We start from the raw sequence: 23279 nt of genomic DNA, 5'->3' as shown, positions 1-23279 counted from the left end.
CTTTTATAAAAACATTAAAGGACATTATAAAGGAAAAGGAATGTCCCAAACTGTCCATTGGGTTTTCCACAGTACCCTTCTCCAAGTATTTCATTGTGATGGGGACATCATTCTCCATCAATTGTGTGGTGGAGGGGCTCAGAGATAAGTATTAACAGTAGGCAAAATATGGGCAAATGACTTATCTAAAGCGATACAGCCAATTATGGCAGAATTAGAAATAGAAACAATGCCTTTGGATGATCAGTCCGGTACTGCTTGTCCATTCTTCCCTGTCTCTGAGACTAGAATCAGTGTGAATTAAGAATAAATCTATCCCACTGTGACTGATTTCATTTTTTAAAAAGTGATTTCTTAGCCAATAACAATGACACAGAAAGCTTCTGGGAGTTGCATTTAGCCTCAGTGAAGCTATCAACCTAGTACTGATGGCCTGCTTCATAATAATGGTAAACATTTACATAGTGTTTTCAAGTTTGCAAAATACCTTACAAGTATTAACTAATTTTATCCTCAAAACAACCCTGAGAGGCAAGTGCTTTTATTATCTCCTTTTTACGGATGAGGAAACTGAGGCAGACATAGATTAAATGACTTGCCCAAGGTCACTTACTAGGCAGAATTTGAACTCAGATCCTCTTGACTCTAGGCCCAACTCACTATCCACTGCATTTTGGTCCCTTCTAAAGCAGCCTGCTTTATCATCCATCTCTTATGGAGGCAAATGGGGGCACTGTATGGTTTCCCATGCTATAGAGATGATCTATTTAGGGGCTATCTATTCTCCAAAAATAAAGCAAAATATTTCAATAGCCTAAGCTTCTACCTGACCTTTACCTAGGTGTTTTTAGAGGAAATGAGGATCTAGGTGCTCATGGGATTGAGCCACTGGTTAGAAATTTCGAGTTGTGAGTTCTCTGACTGGTGTCCCTTTTCAAGTCCTATTCCCATCCTTAGCTAGAAAATGAGGACAATGACCTTGGTCTCTAAAGAGCAGTTATAGAAAGTTTCTTGTGAAAATCATCCCCTAGGATTTTGAAATCTCTCTTGGCAGTGCCAATTTTTGTTGACAGACAATAAGATCGTTGCTATTTTCCCCAGGCTGTCCTTATGGAACAAGATAGGTCACTGGCCAACCAGATGAAGTGGAAAGGTTCTGGGGACTGTGCAGCATGTTAGACTGCTCGGTGTCCAAAATAGACTACTAATTACACATATGTTAGCAATGACAGGTGAATATTACTCCGTAGGGTTAGACCAACATAAAATCATGTGGTTGGAAAAGTTTGCATTTGGTATCCTGATCCTCCACCTTTTCTACCCTAATCCCCAAAACCAGTGCTGTCCCCTCTTGCTCGGTTACTGAGCATGCTGCTATATTCTTCCCTTTTCCCCTATCAATCAAAACCTGCTCTCTAGAAAGGATTTGAAATTCACTCATGCTTACAGGTAAATGACTGGGAAACACATTACCCACCTCTAAGGTTCCTTTCATTTTTACACAGGACAAAACTTTCATCCAAAGGAACAAATCATTAATAGTGAAATTTCAGACATCTTTCAGTTCCTGGGAGAGACTGTAGACCTCTCTGGTATCCATAAAGTTGTATCACACATAAGGATGCTTGCATCTCTGCTACACAAATTCTCAGAACCACTCTAAGCTATAAGACGGACTTCTGATGCAAGGATGTTGGGAATGACAAATTTCAAATGGAATTTAATTCTCACGATATTATTGAAAGGGAGAGTGCCACCAAGAAACAGGCAGGCTGGCCTTAAAGTTTATATGCAAACTTCTCAGATTTAGCAACCCATTATTCCTTTCTTTTCCTTTCTTTAATTTAGTCTCTTCTTCCCAAGACACACAGATCAGTTCTAAATTCCTTGCTATGTGTTCTTCACAAACCATGAGCTCAGACACTCAGGTACCTTCCTGAAGAAGAGTGATACCATATAAACTCCATCTTGCTTTCTGCCCTGCCAGATTTCACATCACAACCACTCATAGAGTTTTCCAGATTTAAAAAAAGAAAGAAAAAGAAGAGGCTGAAAAGCAAAGTGGAGATAGATAACGGACTCAGTTCTCTCTGGATCTGTCCCCTATTGAACACATCTGGGGGAAGATGGAGATGGAAGGCATTCAGCACTGAACTGTGCTGGTCATACCTTCAGGAAAAGTCCAAGGAACTATCAGTGGACTTTTTGTGAGCAACAGATCAATACGAAGCTTCATATCAGCCAAGCTATTATTCACGCCAAAGGCGGTTGTTTGGATGAAGGGAAGGACTGAGTGCACAAGTTCACTGAATCATAGTACAGAGCTCTCCTTTTCGGTGTTTTTCCCCCTTTCTGTCAATGCCTTCATTATTTATGTAGGACAAGTAAAACACAGTGGGTTCAGGATGATGAAATATTTTTCTCTGTTGTCCCTGCCATGATTAATACCAAGATGTGTGTGTGTGTGTGTGTGTGTGTATCTTCTTGGGGTTACACAAGATGTGACACCCCACATATCCCTGACTGCCAGGCTAACAGAGACCTCTGCACTAGTAAGAGACAAAGGGGTGGGTAGGGGTCTATAAGCTCTAAGATGACTTACGCTGCCAACATTGGCTCTGTTGGGCACCTTACCTAAAGACTTTACTCCAATTGAGGAAGCTCTTTGGTGAAACTTCCCCGCACCTGACTCTGAAGCCTCATTGCGAAACCTGAGGAATTATCACTGAGCCCCCTTAGGGGTTCAGCTGTGTCCCTGGCTACTCTACATGGGGGCCCCCAAGATAGTTGCAGAGTTCTCTTATCTGAGAGCTTTGCTGAAAACAACTGCCTGCCACTACTCAGTAGCCTGACCCATTTTTAAAAAGAGGAAGTCTCATCTGAAATCTTTACATCCACAAAATGAATATTACCTTAGCTGCTAGAAGGTCAGGTACTTTTTTTTTTTTTACAGTACCTAACATGTTAAACAGGTAATAAAATAATAAAAACAAAACTATATACTTCAGCCCCACTGAAAACAAGACTAAACTCTCTAGCCCTGTCAGTACCACTGGATGTGGCCCACCAGCTCAGGAGGTTAAAGGCTGACTATGTGGAGCCACATAATGTAACCTATCCCTTACCTCCCTTCATGCCAGCCTCTAGGCACGTAAATGCTCTCATGGAGGATTCCTGAATGAGAGAGACGGCTCTGTGCAGAGTCTACCATATAAGGACTAAAATATGTATCATATAGATGGGGACTCTGTGTATCTTTGCATACAAAGGGTGGGGATTATAACCCATTGTTTTTTCTCATGAGGGTCAGGTTGGTGAAGTGGATAGAGGGTCATCTTAGGAGCCAGAAGGTCTGGGTCCAAATTCTGTCTTGATACTAGTTCCTCCATGAGAGTAGGGACTGGTTTATTTTTTCTTTTTGAATCATCTTTGCTTGGCACATAGTAGGTACTTAATGAATGCTTGTTGATTGATTATGTGGCCATGGGTAAGACTAATTAGCCAGAGTATAGGTGGGTTAATACTTGGATTATGATAGAAAATGAAGGAGTTTCCCACATTAACTCATCATAGCTCCTTAACATATTGATGCATGTTATTTCTAATAAATTAAACTATTCAATTCAAGGTGAATAGTATTTATATGACCATCTTATGCCTTCAGGGCTCCTTTAGTGTCTAGATAGTGGCAGAACTTTAGGTCTTGGGAATGGGTAATGTTTGTAGCTAGTTCCATCATGGGTGTAATTGATACATTTGTATCTTTTCAAGCATGGGAAGCAAAAAAATGTCCCTTTGTTAATCTGTTTTGTCTGCTTTCTTCTCTCCTCCTCTAATTGTATCTCATGCTCATATGGTTTAAAGGGCCACGAGTTGTATTGGCATGGGAAGGGTTCCAAAAAAGTTAAGAGAAGTTAGGAGAAGCATCAAGTAGAACCAGAGACTCTTCCTTCTGGGAAGGACCTAAGAGATTATCTAGAGAACGTCTTTCCCAGATTACATAATTAACTAGTAGTAACAGAGCTGGTATTAGAACCCAGATCTCCTGAGTTCCAGTCTGATATTCAATATCCAACATCACACAGCATCTCCTTCTGCTACTCTGATGCTGCCTGACATCCCTGGGGGTGGCACATCTCTGCTCATGAACTGTCAGTGTATTGGGTCCTTTGGGTCAGATCCCTTCCATATGAGTGGGCTGAGTTGGTGAAGTAAATAAAATCTTTAGATGCATCAGATTCCACCAGACGTGGCTCCTTCCCCCCATCCCCATTCTCCCCCTTTCAGGAAGCTGCAGCAGCTAGAAGAATGCCCTGGCCTTTGAAAGTAAATTGTTCTCTGATTTACCATGACATAGCTTTTTATTCTTAGGCCCCCCAAAAGTATAGCACCTGCTGAAAGGCAGATCAATTCGTTGATAGCAAGTCATAGTCAAAAAATGGCCAAAAGGTCAAACTCAGAAAAGCATTGCTCCTGTTACCCATTATTGAAACATTATTTGCAATCAGCTATGGTCGACTACACAGAGACACGCTCCCATCACGCCTGGCCCCAGACAGCCTTCCAAACAAAAGCCTGCCTTTCAGATTTCAGCACTGACTTCATTTTAGACCATGTTGTTCTAAATACATGTTCAGGCAGAGCAGCAGACAATTGAGCAACAAGGCTGTGTGGAACCACCACATTTCTCTGCAAACCAGCTCACCAGCTCATGCCACAGTCAGCAACACCGGCCCAGCTTTTCACACCTAACTCCTTCCTTCTCCTGGGAGACTGTGGCCAGAGAGTAGCATTCCAGGCCCCCTCCTAGGCCAGTTCTCCAAACCAGAAAGATAAGGAAATTTTGGTTTGGACCCGGCAGAAAGTGGGTAATTCACAACTATGGCAGGAAACGGGCCTATGTTAAATGACAGGAAATCTCATTATTTAAAATCAGGCTCCAAATTTCCTCCCCAGCTCCACTAAGGAGGATGCCTGCGACACAGGTTGCAAATTAAGAACAATTATTTCCCTCTCTTGCACTTGGATCTAACTTACAGCTAAAGTCATTTAAAGGGGTTAACATCCACCGTAATTAAATATTAAAGTGCGCCTGTACCTGCTGCTGTTGTTGCCCCTTCGAATAAGATATAACCTATTTTTGACAAGTTTTCATCTTTCTCTGCGGAAGACGCTCCATGAAACCAAATCAGTGGCAAAGAGGAGGGTAATGAATAATCTATTCCATATTCCAACAGTACCCAGAGCTGAGTGGGAAAAAAAAATTCAGTCAGATGATGGCAAGAGGCTGCCGAGGTACCGCATGACACAGCTGATGTTTAAATAATAGTAATAAAAAACCGTGATCAACAAACCATTAGCCCTTCACCGTTGTTTAATGCAATTTGTTAATGAACGGAACGGTGGAGACTAATAATGAAGGAAAATAAAAACGTCTAAACAGGCGCCAAGTTGCCGGGGATGCGCAATTATTTCCTTGTCAAGTTTTTATGATTTAATGAGCTCCTCTGGGACTGACGGCTGTCAGTCAGTCGTGACTTTTTGACACCATTACAACTTCAAATACAGCAGCAGGCAGGCTGTTTTCCTCGGATTTGAAATACTGAAATGATCTGACAGTTTTAAAGAAAAGATGTGCAAAAAAAAAAAAAAGAGAAAGAGAGAGAGGGAGAAAGAGAGAAGACAGTTTCTGGCTCTTTCTTTTTTCTTTCCTTTTTTTTTTCCACGGGGCAGGCAATCTTTGGATGCTGTTTGGTAATGAAAACCCAATCACTGAGGTCATTATCTGATGAGGTTTTTTGGACCGGGCAGGGTTTCTTCCTCTTTATTTCTTTACTTAATGATAACCCTCAATGGGTTTGCCCCGCATGGGATGGTCAGAGCTGCACAATTTTGTTCACCATTAATTTCTGCCTTTGAAGCTCGGGGCTCAGAAGCAGGAGCAAAGCAAACCCCCCACCAAGCTAGTTCCAAAATAAGACAATCCAGCCTGCCTTAAACAGAATAGCAAATGGCCTTCCAGCCCCGGGATGGGAACTGACGTCAGGCCCGCTGCATTTTCAGCTATTTTTCCTCAATGTGGAGCATTTAAAACTCTTTAAAACTTAAGCGTCTTTAATTAAATTGCTTTTGATTTTGGATCAGGGTAACAGCGTTTTATTTATTCTGTCAGGGAAACGGTTTAGTCTGCATGAATTTTACACAGTAATATACCGCCCCCCCCCCCCCCCCTTCTCCCATGCATCATCTCCAACAAAGGCAACCGACATTAGAAACACTCTACTCTTTGAGGCTTACATTTGTAAGTGCTTAGCATCATTCACAGATCCAAGACCTGCTTCCAATTTGACAAGCTACTTCCGGCAAATGTGGGAATACCCGAATCTGGGGAGGGGCGGGAGGCGAGGGAATATGTCCTGGGGGGGGACTTTCTTCCTCAATCTTTCTAACATCCACTCAGGGGTCGTGTTGGGGGAGTTCAAGGGATCCTCCAAACCTACTTCCTCCCAACTCTCCCTAGAGACCAATGGGCTTGCCTTACCACAGGGGGTCATCACGGGAGTAGAGGAAAGTGGAGCTGGGAAGGCGTGTCTGTTCAAGTTTGACACCCCAATCCCAAGGTGCAGAAATGAAATTTGAGTGACGGTGTATACCGACAGGGACATGGGCAAAGGGCAACGACTGATGAAGGGGTGATACTTGTGGAAAAAACCCGACCAACTAGTCCTTGAAAAGTTACCATTCTATTTACTCCCCCCCTTCACAGCAACGACTTCAACATGAACTGTAGGTTTAAATAAAATACTTTAGAGCTGAAAAGTCTAGATTATAAAATTGAGTAAGCTCACTTGGTGGACCCCAGAAGTCACAGCTGGGTACTAGAACATGATTAGGTAACTCAATAACTAGATGTATACTTTAACTAAGACCAACAACCAAACGAACGCTAGAGGGGACGTTCTATTACAGCCATGCTATTAGTGCTCCCAAACAGGAAGGAATGTTTTCAGAAAATGATTTCTGCAATGTTTTTAGTGTTTATAGATTTTTGTTATCTGAATAAAAGATTCATGACCAGATGGATTCCTAAAGCTGATAGGAAAATTAACACAGGCTCCCATTCCTTCTCCAGATCCCACTTCACTCCATCTTATTCCCTCCCCATCATTCCAAAGGAAAGGCTGCAGCTTTATTCACACCATACTAAATGATTTATCAGAACACATGCATGCCCTAACCTGCTTAGATAAGTACCATTTCTCTGGTGAATTTCACTATCCTTGCATCCCTGCATTTCCTTTCTGAACCATAATAGTTCTCTTCTGAGTTGGTTTGGAAAAAAAGAAGGCAAATGCTCCAGCCAGATGATTGCTGGCCAGGCATACAAGTTATTAAACATTTTTAGGAGAGACAACAGGTTTGATTTCGAAGACTCTGAAGCTTCAATTCTATGCAAAGGTTGCCCTAGAGCTTGAAGCAGCTTAGAAAACTGTTATAAAAACACCTTTTGCTTCATGGCCAGGAGAAAAAAAAAAGCCCAACTAATCAACTTCACAATCTTTGCTTGAACAACTTTAAGCCTGTTACAAATGAACTTGTTTCTACCCAGTAACTTCAGAAAAAGAAACCTAAAATCACAAATCAAATTACAGGTTTGAACAAATATTCAATTCAGGGAGGTTTTGAGAATACTGGTTAGTCAAAGCACCACCTAATAGCTTTTCCCTAACCCCTGTGCCCCCTTCCTTTTTTGTATTCCGCTGTAACTCACTGTTTTCAAGGAGGTTAGTGGATGTTTCAGATAAAGTTTATTCAAGTCTTTCTTACTACAGAACATCATCATATTTATAATCACATTTGAAATTTCACACTAATGGAGTCATGTTCCCCCTCTTACTGAAATATTCATGTTCTCTTTACATACGGAAATGGATATGGAGAAAACCTTGTCAGACCTTTTACTTCTACTAGGGGCTGCATTTGGCAGCACAAATATTAAAACTGGAAGGATAGAGAGATGATTAAACTGGTCTGGAATGCCCAGGTCACAATTAGATGTTGTGCAAGGCCTCATCTTGCTAGTAAATATGAGAAAGTCTGAGCTCTTACAGAGCAAAGAAACACTTCTCACAGCTAGTAATGAAAATTATAAAAAGGGGACATTAGGCAATTTTAGTAAAATATATATTCAATAGAAAAACAGGGAAAGCTGTAGGTCAATTTACTACATGGCCTGCATTCCACAGCCTCCTTTACAATTTAACCAGAGAGGTTTGTTCATTTTATTTCCCTCTCCCTTCTCATGAACTAGGTTGGTTCTCAGAAGAAATTCACTTTCTTTCTTCATTACCTGGTTTCTTTATAACTTATACATTTGGACACCACAGAAATGCATATACAACAAGGGGTCTGACAAACAGTCTGACACCCAACACAAGCTGACAGAAGCTTTAAATAACTCATATCTCTGCCCCTCCCTTCTCCCCCCATTCCCCTAATAGCACCTCCCCTCTTTCCCCCCAACAACCTGGCCGTTTTTGTTTTCATAGACAGGAAAAAGAATTTAACAAATACTATTCTGATCACTCAGTGAATTTTTTTCAAGTTAAATATTAAGCTTCCCAAAAAATATCTCTGTGAAGAAATAAGCAGGAGGGGACACTGCCCCACATGCAATCAGGAATAGAAAACATCTTTTACACTCCTTGCACCAAAGTTGAACAGTGGCAAGAGCGGGGGAGGAGAAGGGGGCACTCGGGCCTGTCAGTGCAAAGGCATGATTCATGCGACCACTTTGTCTTAATTACTCGGAACAAGGCGTGTGGTGCTGGGTATCGGGGAAGAGCGGATATCTCAGTGTCCTTTGACAGAAATAAAAATAGCCGTCAGGATGGTGAAGACCACAATGATTGCCAGGATAACCACCAAGATACGATTTTGGATGATCCTACAAAAAAGCAAAGAAAAAAAGAGGAAAATCAATCAGAGAAACTGGAATAACATTCGGCAAACCACACATAAAAGAAAAATTTGTCTAATCAAACAGTGAGGGGAAAATTGGTCCCTAGGTACCCATAAAAAGGATATGTGTGTGTGCATGTGCTTGTGTGTGTGTAAGGGGGCAGGGAAAGGGGGCATGTTCCTGAACTCTGCAATTTGGGGACTTCACAAATTACAATACAAATGAATAACTTCATAATGATTTTCATGCTGCACTAAGTGATGAGCCGCAATGCTGACACTCAGAAACACTTGCTGCAAGCTAAGTAATGCAAAAACTTTTCTGGGATCTGACTGTAATATAGTCTCTTAAGTGATCAAGGGACCCATGTCATCTTCTCCTTTTAATCTAATATGTGAGACAAGGCTCATTTTTAGTGGTGTTTCTTTTTAAGGTAAAAGATTCCAAGGAATCACACATCAGGGAGGTACTTACCTGTACAAAAGTACCCAGGGAAAAGTATAAAAGGGAGCTGGGGAAAAAAAAGGATAGGGATAAAGAAGCAAGTGTCAAACTGTGAAGCTTATGTTGTAAAAGCCTCATCTGTCACTGGAGTGTCACACATGTTCCATTATGCTGGAAGGGAATGTTACATTTGCTCGGTCGCAAAAAGATGGAAATGAGAAATAATAAAAAAAAGATGCTGGAAATCCAAAAGCTCGGTATCATTCCACATTTATTGGGAAAACCTTTATCACTATGACTGCTAAATAGGAATCGGTCGAGGGTCTATGGAACAAAGAGAGGTCAACCTAAATCTAGATGAACAGAGACAAACATCCCAACATGCCTGGAGAAAGCTTCTGATCAGCAAATTTCATAATTTGTTCTTTGGTTATTGGAAAAGGATCTCAGTATCATAATGTTTCCTTAAGACAGAGGAAACTTGGGTCACACATAGTCTGGTTTACTGTCACAGAACCTCAAAGAAACATAGACACACACACACACACACACACACACACACACACACACACACACACATACCTCTGCACTTTTCTAGATACAGTATTTTGAATGTAGAGTTTCTACTTAGAGTCTAAATAAATCCTCCAATTTATGGAAGACAGATTTTTTCCATGCACTCCATTACTATATCTACTTATGTAGATTCAAAACTCTACATAGATTGTGGATGAATGAATGTGTTGTGTGTAGCAATAAATTAAAATGCAGTTTTACCCAAGTTCAACTCCCTCTTTTCCACCACTGCCTCCCCCATGACAATTCCACCCCCCACCCAAGTAAATGGATGGAAGAAAACTGTCACATCAGACAAACACACTCCCTTGTGACACTCTAAAAGGACTAGCTCTCTATCCTCCTGACAGGTTACAAAATGATCACATTTGCTGACACGTCTTCCGCAAAACTGCTTTAGTGCTTGTGTCCACTCTCCTCGCAGGAGATGAATGGCCTGTTTTGTCCTCATTTATCACTTAAAGCTCAGCCAAGATCCGTCTCGTTTATTTCTCCCTTTCCCACTAGAAAGGCTACGCCAAGACATTAATTCTTTGTGATGACAGCTAATTCAGACTTAACAGGACATATTTACTCAGCCAAAGGGAGGTATGGGGGATTCTTTCAATAAAAATACTTAATGCCAAAGCAAAGGGAATCTGCTTTTATAGGTATTGGTTTATGCAAGTTTGGCTGCAATTTTCACCTGGACTGGAATTCTTCTCTTTTCTTCTTTGGTGCCTGTATCTCCTGAGAATACTATTTCCCTTAGTCTCTGTAGGAAATGAGATTTCTGTTTTTCCAGAAAGCTACCATGTGGCTGGCTTGCAAAGACAATCGGCAAAATTGGAACTCAGCAGTAAACTAGATTAGAAGCATGAAAACACTTTAAAATTCTGCCCTAAGTAATATACGGTAATAGGCCTCTTGTATAGTTTGGTTGACAACCATTTTATTTGTGGGTTGAAGGCCTCAAGGCATCCATGATGCTAATTTACACAAGATTAACCATGGGGGAAACTTGTTTAATCTAAGGCATGTTTAGAAAAAAAGTGTGCACAGGAACGCTTACATCCTCAGCTCTTCGCTGGCCTGTTTAATTGGGTAACCTCATTTCCAGCCCCAAACAAGATTCCATCCAGAGAGCTGTCCTAGTCTCATGTGTTTAGTTCACTTAGGGTACACCTATTCTGAAGATTATTCTGTCTCTAGCTTTCAGAGTCTCACAATGAGACAACAGAACCCAGGATGAAACCACACACCGGTCAATGAGTACTTCTATTAAAGAGCAGAGGATCGATTTGTCTGTCTTTCTGTCTGTCTATCTATCTATCTGATTTTTGTCAGCACGGTTACTTCCTCCACTGACAGATCATTCTCTCTCTATGATTTAGTAAATGGTCGGTAAGAATCCTTACAAAATGGTAGGTCACAGTCCACCCATGCCTTCACACCCCGTGCATCTCTTGTCTACGCCATTCCATAAATCCATTATAGGGGGTTCATCCAATATACCGGAGGGCTTTTTCTAAGTCCCTTGATATTACACAGGTATCTCTTTAGAATGTGGGCAGTCCACTTGTTATCTCTTGTCACATGATGGGCCTATTTTTTTCCTGGTAGTAGATTTCTCAGGTGATATCTTTTACTTTTATGTACAGCTGGCAATAGGCTACCACTTATTTACCACGCATCTCTCCATTGCTCTTTTGGTGACCCAAAATTTTGTCTCCATGGAAACTGTTCTAATTTATGACTTGTAGCCATAGATCAGCTATGTGGCACAGTGGGGAAGCTAGGTAGCGCAATAGATAAAGCTCTGGGCTTTGAGTCAGAAAGACTAGAGTTCAAATGTGACCTCAGACACATACTAGATGTATAACCTTGGACAAGTCACTTAACCTCTGCCTGCATAAAACTGGAGAAGGAAATGACAAACAGTATCTTTGCCACTAGAGTATCTTTGCCAAGAAAATCCCACGGAAGATATATGGAGTCACAAAGAGTTGGACAGGACTGAACAACAAGTCACAGAGCATCAATGGGAGAACCCTGGGTGTTAAGAATGACTGGATTTTGTTTTAGGGAGAAGTTTGCAAGGTCCTACATTATTTACCTGATGCAGTCTAGCATGCTATGTTTCTCTTGTTCAGTTTACTGTCCATTTGCAGTGTCTATTCAAGATAGTGATGGACTGGGCAGCTAAGCGGTGCAGTGGATAGAGCAGCAGTGCAGGAGTCAGGAGGATCTGAGTTCAAATCTCACCTCAGACACTTGACACTCACTAGCTGTGTGACCTTGGGCAAGTCACTTAACCCCAATTGCCTCATCCTGAGTCATCTCCAGTCATCCTGATGAATATCTGGTCACTGGATTCAGATGGCTCTGGAGAAGTGAGGGTGGTGACCTGCACAGCCCTCCCTCACTCAAATCAAGGTCAAGTGCAAGTCACGTCACCATTTCTCTGATGGCATGGTCTTCTTTGGCAACGAAGGACGAACACACACAGTGATGGACCAGTTCTATGGGTTTTCTATTCAACTGTATCTTGTAGTCTGGACAGTAGACACACATTTATGTTTTCTGGTGTAGCTACATTGGTCAAACTTTTAAGTGATTATTGGTTCTTATTTATAGGAAGTTCTAAAATGTTCCAGCACTCAATGCAGTGAACACGTCATAGCGAACAACAGTATTTTGATTATCTCCATGTGTAGGGATTCCCTTTTCTAGACTCTAACTTAGCTATTTTTTAAGACAGTGGCAAATATTTTTGAAGGAACATCCATCTTTCTATTTATGTCTCACATTGTGTTGATAATCAGAGAATTATTAAACAAAGTTAACTCTGTTGCTGTGTCTATCAAGGAATCTGTTATAGTCTTAACTATGGTATGGAGACCCTTTGCTGGAGGAAAGTCTTTGTGGTAGCTTTCTGCTCTATCACATGAAGTACTGAAACCAAACCAAACCAAACCCAGCCTCCAAAAAATGATACGCCCAATCAGATCTTATATTCTCCTCATCTTCAAGTTAAGTGTGTGACTGTAAAGATGTAGTATGCTGTAGAATATAATTTGTGAAGGCTTTCCTGTGCCCTTCTGATATTGCTGCTAAAGATGACCTTGATATGGTATAAAGGAGCCTCAACATGATTCTGTAGATTGGAGGAAACAGGCATATAGATTAGTAGTATTGAGGTTTTCATGAACCTTTGGGCAAGGTTAGAGAGTTTTTTCTAATCTTTTGGCATTGTCCTTTCTTTCAGATATGAGGAGCACAGTACAGTGTAAAGGGTGCACTGGTTGGGAAGGCAGCAGGTTGGAATTCCACACCTGATGCTCACTTACTGCCTGGGTAATTTGTGCATGTCATAACCTCTTTGTGCCTCAGTTTCATCGTGGCTGAAATGAGGAAGATCACAACATAGGCCTTAGGTCCCTTTCAGCTCTAAATCTATAATCCTAAAATATCTTGAAAATTTATTCCTTAGTGCCTTCAAAGTGATGTAAATTAAGTTCAAGCATTTATTAAGTATCTTTTATGTACAGATCACCGTGCTAAAGCACTAGGAATACAAAGGCAAAAGTGAAAACTCGTTCATCGTCTCCAGGAGCTTCCAGGCTAAGAAGGGAGTTGTCTCTTGTACCAGCCTTCTCTGTGTATATATCATCTAGTCCAGGTACCTTTTCCCTTTCTTTCTCTTTTCCTTTTTTATCTTCTTTCTTTCCTCCCTCCCTCTCTTCCTTCTGTCCTTTCCTTCCTGTCTTCCTTCCTTCTTTCCTTTCTACTTTTCTCTCTCCTTCCCTCCCTTCCTTCATTCTCTAATGCTTTCCTTCCTTCCTTCCTTCCTTCCTTCCTTCCTTCCTTCCTTCCTTCCTTCCTTCCTTCCTTCCTTCCTTCCTTCCTTCCTTCCTTCTTTCCTTCATCAACACATTAAGTTGTGATGTAAAGAGTCCAAATGCACTAGCTCCAATGTCATTGATGGATAAAATAGTTTGTTATAGAAATCTTGACATGATATACATTCTGAAGTTTACCTTTTAGGAATCTGCAAGGGAGAAGGGAATCTGCATTACATGAGTCAGTGTACTTCGGTTCAAGTAGTGGCTAGCTCCACTACTTACTACACATTTGAGCTGGAGCAAGCCACTTCACTTTTCTATACCTTAGTTTCCTCATCTGTAAAGTGAGATTGGACTGGATTCATTCATTTAGCCAAACATTTATGAAGCATCTATTCCGGTGAGAGTCTCTGCAAGGGGATGGTGGTGGTGGGGAGGGGTGTAAGATAAAAGACTTGGGTTACACAGGTCGTTTGCCTTAGGCAACCTAGAGTTTTCTTAGTGAGACAAAATATAAACATAACAAAGCATTACACGATAAGTCATTAGAGAGAAAAAAAAAAACCAAGATGTGTCTATGTGAGGGACTGAGATAAAGGTCTTCACCATTTAGGGCATCAGGGAAGGAGTGATGGAAGATGTGGCATTTGACTAAATTGCGCCTGAAATGTAGATGACTAGAGGACCTCTAGGTTGCTTCAAAAACATTTTGTGGTTCAAAAAGAAGACCATATTAAAAAGAATAAGTTAAGTCAGAAAAAGATGAATGAAATTAATTGGGATGCTATCTAGATTAGATGAAATATAGTGTATTACTCAAGATCAGAAAAAATAATCATTTTTTTAAAGTGGGGGAAGGGCACATTTATTTTTAAACTGAAGACTGGCAAACACGTGGACATTGTGGAATGTCAAGAAAAGACCAGGAGTTAAAGCAGAGAGGTGCATGTTGGGGTTTTGATTCTGGCTAGAGTTGTCCTCCAAGACGACCTTAGATTTTCTGAGTTTAGGTGGGAATAGCCCTTCTGAAGAAAGCAAGACTGAGAAATGAAGGACTCTGAAAGAGAAAGAACAGTTAGGCCAGCTTGGAGTCTGGAACAATGGTTGGCATTGGCAGGGCCCATCTGTAACAAAGCCCACAGTACAGTCGCAGCCAGACACTGCCAGTGGGTATTGCTGTAGGCAAAGCAGAAAGGAATCTAGAGAGGGGAGGCTGAACAGGGGGCTTCCCTGGCTTATGAGAAAGTAAAAGTCTGAGGAGGAAAATCCAAAATGACTGGGTTTCTAACTTGGGGAGAGAGGAAGGACCTAAAATTCAACCAGATATTTTGAAAGAGGAGCTCCAGTCTACCCCCACTTTGAAAATGCAAAGTGTGTTTACCAAGTAAATAATTTAAGAAAGAATATACACTTGAAAGAAGACACCCATTGAAACAGCCAGGCTAAACTGCCTCAAGGCAAAAATTGGTGCATTTGCATGTTGCATTCTATTAAGTTAGCTCGCTGTAGCTTTAAAAGAACGCAGAGTCAAATTAAAAGGAATGTGTGACTGAAACATCAAGGATTCTCCAAGTTTACATTATGAATCACAGTGCTGTTGATACAAGATGAATTAACCATTTACTTTGAGGCTGCACTCACCGAGTCCTGTGGAAAATACTGATCTCCGTGTGGAACTGAGGAAGAGCCTAATCTTTTCACTGCTCTGCTCTCTTCCCTGCCTGAAAAACAAGCTCAAGTTGCTAGAAGAAGGCACTCTAGACGAGCTGCTCTGGTTTGGGCAGTTCAGCAGTGAAGATGCAGCAGAGGTTACTTACCACCTCTGCCTCTGGGAATCCTACTCCTCTTAAGGGCCTGAGAACCAGTCAGTCATGAGGTTCTTTCTGGTTTTGAGTCCATTACTTTTTCTAAGTCTGGCAAGAGCTGATACCTTTCCTTTTTTGTCTTTTAAAACAGGGATGGCTACTCTTCATTTGAAAAGGCTTGACCCTCTTCCCTGGAATGCTTGGTCATAACACCGTAACCTTTGACAGGAGTGTCAGAAGCTGCCCTCAGAGGCATCTGTGCACTGATAAACCAGGTGCTTAGACATTCATTCACTTTCAGCAAATCACTCCCCTTCCTCCAGGTCCCCTGGCTTCCAAATCAAGTTCCCATTCTGAATATACACATTCCTCTGACTTGGAAGCCCTAGTAAGATGATATCTTCTATTTCTCTACTCACCCAAATATTTGTGAACAAAACCCCGCTCCGTCCTTTTCTTCCTGACTTAGAAATGCTACTTGTAGACAAGAAGCTCTTTCAGCAGAAGCTTATTATCAAGCTTACATTAAGGATGCCAGTGGTGTCTAAACCCTTTTACAAACGTGCATTCATTAGCTGCAGAGTGCACGACATCTACGCAGGTTCAACGCGATGTCTTGTACATGCCTTCCTGTCTGACTGACCAGCATTGAATAATGATGGCTTGCCATTTAGGGTCTGACAGCCCCATAGCGATTATCATGAAAACGAGCAATCCTGGGGACTGGTCATAAGCTTTGGGGCAAAAGAGTCAGTAAACATTCCTTTCCAAGTGCTTACCTGAAAGGAAACAGCATCTAGGTTCTAAACAAACTCAACAATGGGCATTGGTATATCCACCATCAATCACATTTACACATTGATTTCAATTTAGGATTTTCAAAGCAAGGCATTATTATTTCTTCAGCACAAATGTTGTGCTGATTCCAATATGCACAGCCTACAGACATGTTTCCAAGATCTTCCATGTATAGTTCAGGTGGGACTGTTCACAAAGCAATCACTAAAATCAATGAGATGCTGTGGATAGAATGAAGTCCTTTGGATTTAGTCAAGTGAGACTCAAGATGAAAATGAACACACTAGTTTACTTTTAGATTATACAATGTTCACTCTTGCCAGGTATCTTCTATATGTGACTACTTATCAGAGATGTTCCTGGAGCTGACATATGCCTATTCCCAGGATAGCATGGTGGTCATTATGGTTTAATTTTATTTCTGATTATGTTTGGTAATTTTGTATAGACTTGAATCTTCAGACCCAGTGGGTTCTTTCATATCATCATTGTCCTAGAGAGGGAAAGTAACACAATGGAAAAAAATCTTGGCCTTTCAGCCTACAGATTTGGCTTTCAGATCTGGCACTGCCACTTAATTGTTGTACTTTGGGTAAGTGCTTGCTTCTTTTGGGTCTCAATCCTTCCCTCTAACATAAGAAAGTAGGAGAAGTTCATATTTAGGGCTCCTTTTACCTTTGAAGGTCTATTGTCTTCTCTAAAGCTCTGAGAAGAGTGTGTTTTGGGGTCTGTCTCCCCAGCACAGGGCTTGGCACACAAGGACACATCATAAATGCTTGGCAGTGACTGGGTGGTTTTCCATCTCACATATGACTTCAATAGCAGTAACTCTGAGGCTGTCATTTCCATAGCAGCTTGAGGTTTACAAAGCACTTTACATATATGATTTCATTTGATCCAGTACGTTATTTCCTTTCATGCTGAACAGATAATAATCTTGTCAGATAGGCAGGGTATAGAGGCTTGATGACTTGCTAAAGGTCACATAATTATTAAGTAGCAGAATTGGGACATGAGTCCAAGTCTTCCGACTCCCAAGTCCCAAATTGTTCCTTATATTTGTCCACCTAGGGCTGGGCTTCTTTGTGCACAGGTGGAATGAGAAGCAGCCTAACTGGGTGATTTGAAAGAAGCTGAAAGGTCTCTGGCAGAGGTTCATGGAAATTCCCACATTACTCATGCCTTTGGGTTATGACACCAAAGGACCTGTTAAAATGCAAATGCTACCATAGCACATATTAAGCCATTAATTAGTCATTAATATCTAGCTCAAATTAGTTCATCAGGTTAGGTTAGGGCTCTGAGGGAATGGGAAACAGGGCAGAATTTTGATGCTGCTGGGGCAGGGGTCTGCCCACCCAGCTGGATGGGGAACCACAGGAGGGGGCTCTGAGTCGCGTGGTTGAAGACACTCAGCTCCCTAAAGAGGGAAACAGAGCAAGAGTGAAAGAAGGGCAAAGGGATCAGGCAAACTCTAACCAGTTTCCAGATTTGTGGAGAGCTAATTGGTCCACCCTCCTTCTCACCAAGTGGACTGCCATTCCACCACTTTATACAGAACAAAGACATGTTTAAGTCCCTGCCCTCTATGAGCTTACTGGGTTGGAAGGAAAAATCACAGTAACAAGGGAACAACTAAGGTTATAATTATAGCCACTCTAATAATAAGGCAATTTGTTCTGTGACCATAATCCTGGATTTTCTGTGGTGTGACCTGGAGCAAGTCACTCCATGACACTCAGCATTCAAGTTTCCTCCTCAATAAAATGAGCCGACTCACCTACCCACAGGGGAAGGAGGATTAACTAATTAAAGATTCTAAAGCATTTTTCAAAGGTAAAGCCCTTTTAATACACATACTAATACTACTCTCAGAGAGGGCTGAAAAGAAAATGCCATCGCAGGAACAGTAAGAGTCACCAGCCGGCTCAGGCTGGGGAAGCTGAGGTGTCTCATTTGGAATGCTTTGCTGGGGGTGCTGAGCTGGCTTTTCCTTCGTTGGGCGGGATACTCCCTCCCACAGATTGGCATATGGGCTTTGAGTTGCAGAAGCCTCCCCAGCAGGGCTGAACTTTCTCTCCAAGGTGGTAACAGCTACATCAAACAGGGGGGGAAGAGGCATCCTATTGGCTGGAATTCATGATACCTTTTCAATCTGGGAAGGCAGCCAAGGAAGACCTGTCAGAGATCACTCCTAAGTCTGATAGGTTTTGATCAGGAATGTGTCATTCCATTATATTGTACATTGCCAAATGTGTATATCACATTTCCAGGCAGGTGCCATGGCTACTGTCACCATTAGAGATGGACTTGAGCAGGGTGGCTTTGGACAAAGTTTTTTCACAGGATGGCCTGATTCAACACTGCATTCTGGTGAGGTGACCCAATCAAAGATCTTGGAAGCTGCTTATGGCCCAGGGATTCATAGATTTGTGGAATGTTAAAATTGGAAGTGACCTTAGAGACCGTCTAGTCCAATCTCCTCATTTTTCAGGGGAGGAAACCAAGAATCACAGAGGAGAAATTGCACAACTAGATAATGACAAGACTAAATAAAGAACCAAGGTCTTCTTGCTTTTAGCCCCAAACTTTTTTTGTCATACCGCAATACACTGATCATATTTGCTTGTTTTCAACCTCCACTTAAAAATGTAGTTGCCTTTGTGAATAGATAACATTTTAGGAGAACACAAGAAACAGATTAGGAAAGATCCCACTGATTAGGCTACCACCAATCAATCATGTATTTACTAAGTTCCTACTAATATATAAGATATCACCAGATGTCATCTATTCTACCTGTCCTTAAAGACCATCAAACATCAATTCCTAGATGGGGAAGATTTTGTAATTGCCAAAAACAATCCATCTCAAAATTTAATAGCTCTTCCTGTCAAGAAGGAACTGGAGTGATTTTGGCTCAATATAAAAAAGTTTCAGCCAGGGCATGAATAATGAAAGGGATTTAGGAAGGATGGGTAGGTGTTACCTTTTTTTGGGTGGGTAAAAGTGGCATCTGGACCTATGATTTAATTAGTATGGAAAATTCTTGCTATGGAAACTCCTTCTCTTGATATAAGCAGACAAGTCATCAGTCATATATCATCTTAGAAAAGTGCCCAGAGTATTGGGAGGTGAAACGACCAGTTTCATGGTCACAAAGCCAGTGAGCTGTCAGAGGGAGGCCTTCCTGACTCCAAGACTGACCCTCAATCCATTAAGCCACACTACTCTTCTATTATGTACTGTTACTTCTTTAAAATGAACATTTTTGAACATTGGACATTTATTTTAGTCTGCAATGATTTTATAATATTAACAATATTCGTATTGATAAGAGATTCATGGGAAGTCTTGAAGCAGAAGCCACTTGTCAGTGATGTAAAGGATTCTTGTTCATGTTGGACTGGAAAGGCTTTGCTTTGCTCTCCAACTCTGAGATATATCTCAGAGATAATTTTAGATCTGAAGGGCCCTTAACGGTCCCCTAGTATAACCTCTCATTTTACAGAAGAAGAAATGAAGGCCCAAAGAATTTGCGTCACTTGCCCACAGTCACACAGGTTATATAAATGGCAGAGCGAATGTTCAAACCCTGGTCCTCTGAATAAAGATCCAGTATTCCTTCCACTGTACCACAATGCTGATTATAGTTCAATGTTTGCATACAGTCTTCAGTGCAGTATTAGAACCGACTCACAGCAGTGCTAACTTCAGGCTTTATTTTAGTCTCAAGTCAGAGAACTCCAGAGGATTAGCCATGCATCTGCCTACTTCCTGGGGATGTAAACTATTCTTTTAAATGGTCGGTCTGGAAAGTGTTGTTCTGCTATCACAGAAACTCTCAAAAATGTCCTATAATTATGAAAAGTTGCCAGTATATTAGCCCTATCAGGGTCAGAAAGAATGTCTTATTCTTTGTTTCTCTCTCAGCACCCAGTAGATGCTTATAATTTGTTGAATGGAACTGAGTAATTGAAACTAACTCAGTCGAGGTTGAAAAGCCCCTGAGGTGAGTGATAGCTTAAGGAACTTTACATATTCACTTCAAAGATGTGTAATTTAGTTGATGCGGGCAACTCCCTCCACTGACAGGGACTTCAAATCCTCTATAATTTAGTCTTTGAGAGTGACTGTGGTCAAAAAAATCCATCTCCCTATGGATGACCTAGTAACGAGTCTCTTGAAACTTAGCTGGGTTGGAACTCGGGCAATAGAAGGACAGGCTATCATCGAGCACAGACCTGGAGCCTTCAGCTTGGTAAGACCTGCCAGAATTCAGTCCACTGGCAAAACCTTTTGAGAAACGCTTCCACTCCACAGTGTGGCGTCAGTGCAGGCCTTTTGTTGAGGAATTAAGTAGCATGTTTCACCTGCTTTCTTCAGTCTCTAACAATTGTACACATTCTTCAAATACTGTTGGTGATTTCATTAAACTATTCTAGCTTGACCCAAAGCTATCAGCTGATCCTCACTCTAAAGACTATACTAGAGAAATGATATTCTTCTCTAAATCCATTTCTGGGGCATCTGCAGAATGGTTTTCCAACTCAATTCCCTGTAATTTTGGCATGTTGTGTTTGTACAAATGTATCCATTTTAAAATATACTACAATGGGTAAAGGCCATGAAGGAAAAAGATCCAGGTGTATTACAGGATTTAGTAAATTGAATTCTCTTGGTATAGTGGCTACAGTATTGGACCTGGACCGACAGAAAGACAACAATCCTCAATCCTTTGTTAGCTACGTAACCTAAGGAAAAGACAAAGGTACCTGAGTTTATCTAACTGTAAAATGGTAATAATCACATTGGTTCCAAGCTTGCTCACAGTCTCTGTAAGATCATACCATTGCTACTGTGGTAAAATGTGTGTTCTCCAAGTCCTAATACCATCCAAGCAATGGCTTGAATGCCCAAGGAACATCAACTGGATTGAACTGGTCAGACGTTACAAAGGAAATGAAAGTGGTTATGCCTATCAGTGATACCCAGAGCACAGGGCTTGTCAGCCACACTTTCCAGGGGTCTTTTGCCTTTGGGCAGCCTAAATCATAGCATTCTTCTCCCTGACATCTTGCCTCCCTGGGATTTAAGGTTTGAAAAAAGATTGCGAGGAAAACCACAAGACAGTGTCATTGTGGAGCTACCTGTCCTGCCATGAATATGGCGTCTGGATTCCCTACACAAATATCAGACAATGAAACTGAAATATCATAGGAAGAAAAAGCACCCAAATCGCTGAATCATTCATTTCACCATGACTTGACTCGCTGGTGAGGCTTGCCAAATTAGTGGCAATTTAATAACACAGTTGTGGTTAGGGAATGGCTGGGTTCCTTCTATCTCACCCCATGGATAGTTGTAGATCTTTGTTCAGAGCATTTAAAACAATTGCCTTAACGAGGTTGACCTCTTTTGTAAAAGCTGAAAGCATCCACAGTCCATATTTCTGCAAAAATGTTAGCTAGATCGTTACCAGGGCCTCCTTGAATGATGGCAAAGCATATTTGTGTGTGTACATATTTGGTTTTCAGACACTATAAAGAAAAGAAAACAATCAGAGCTGAGGCCATTTCTGAGATGGCTCTAGAAGGACCTACTCAGAGATGGATAAAAATAATGAGAATCTTTCTGTCAGGAAAGATTTAGAAAATATCACTGGCATTATTAAAATTTAATTTTTTACTCGGCTTTTTGGTTCTCCTTTCCCAGTGATAATGAGCGGGACTGCACACCTACCTCCACATAGCTAGCACTTGTTTTGTGCAATAAATTCAGCCTTCCAGTCTGAAGACATTTCAGACAACAGTTTTGACTGCTATAGGCTTATTTTTCAACCTGTGCTGTGCTTTGAGTCTTCCTATAAAAACCAGTTCATGAGATAATTTTCCACAAGGCCAGTGAAACTAATAAAAATCAATTTTTGCCGAACTGGTTCAGAGAAATCCTGGGAATAGTCAAGGCAGAACAGCAAAAAAAGAAGAAAAAAAAGATCAATGTATTCACTTAATGGTTTACCTGATAGAGAACTATCAAATTAGCTGACAGGAGATGCTCAGCTATAGTCATTTTCTTTTCAGCTTGTATAGTTCATTTTTTAAGGGGCTAGAAGTATCTTTTCTTTCCAATGGCTGGAGACATTTCAGTATTAGAATTCTCCTTGGTGCCTGAATGACTGGTGAAAAGAGAGGATGAGACCCTAAGTTAAAAGGGTAGCAGCAACCCAGGACTTTCAAAATCCTATTAAAGTAAGTCATCACCACCACTCGACAATGTGTAGAGAAGCTGGGTTTTACGGCAATGTTTTGGGGTCATCATACACTAAGGTGGTGTTGGGGCCCTCAAAATGATCGGAGTATGTTATTTCTTTGAGGCTCCTGAAACAGAAGTGGTCTTTGGGGGCTGATGGCTAGAAGCATTGGGCTTAGAGTCAGAGGATCTGTTTTAGAGTCCTGCTTCTCCTAATTCCCTAGCTGTGTGACCTTAGGCAAATCACTTTACTCTTTAGGCCTGAATTTCCTCTCATATGAGAGGGGGAAGTTGGCTTTTATTTAGACTCACAATTTTGGCCCCTTGCACAAAACAGATTAGGGCAGAGCTAGCAAAGAATGCAAGGGGCAAGTAACATGAAAATAATTTATAAATCCATTTTTAAAGACAAATTTAGTTGGGAGAGACTGGAGGATATCAGGGAGAAGAGTACCCATGGGGGTGAGATAGAAACCCCAAAAGACCACAAGGACACTGAAGGGGAAGATCTCACCAAGGCTGTGGCTATTTTAACTTACTGTTGCTAACTAGGTGCTAGGCTCAGTCATTTCTATATGGCTGAAAGGGTATAAAAGCTGTCAATGCCCTCTAAATTTT

At 41.2% G+C, this 23279-nt stretch overlaps 1 protein-coding gene across 4 annotated transcripts in view; it reads right to left on the bottom strand.

Annotated features, from left to right (window-relative positions):
- Positions 1-7785: 7785 nt before the first annotated feature.
- VTI1A (vesicle transport through interaction with t-SNAREs 1A) overlaps positions 7786-23279 on the bottom strand; it is a 396018-nt gene continuing 380524 nt past the window's right edge. For all 4 annotated transcript variants that reach the window (XM_072622511.1, XM_072622494.1, XM_072622521.1 and 1 more), the window contains one exon: positions 7786-8947. Coding sequence is in view for 2 of the 4 variants with exons in the window: in XM_072622494.1 (XP_072478595.1) it covers positions 8854-8947 (94 nt within the window). In the remaining 2 variants the exon portion in view is untranslated. The remainder of the gene's footprint in view (positions 8948-23279) is intronic.

Source organism: Notamacropus eugenii, chromosome 1, assembly GCF_028372415.1.
Source record: "Notamacropus eugenii isolate mMacEug1 chromosome 1, mMacEug1.pri_v2, whole genome shotgun sequence".
NCBI lineage: Eukaryota > Metazoa > Chordata > Mammalia > Diprotodontia > Macropodidae > Notamacropus > Notamacropus eugenii.
This window is presented reverse-complemented; position numbering and strand designations above follow the sequence as displayed.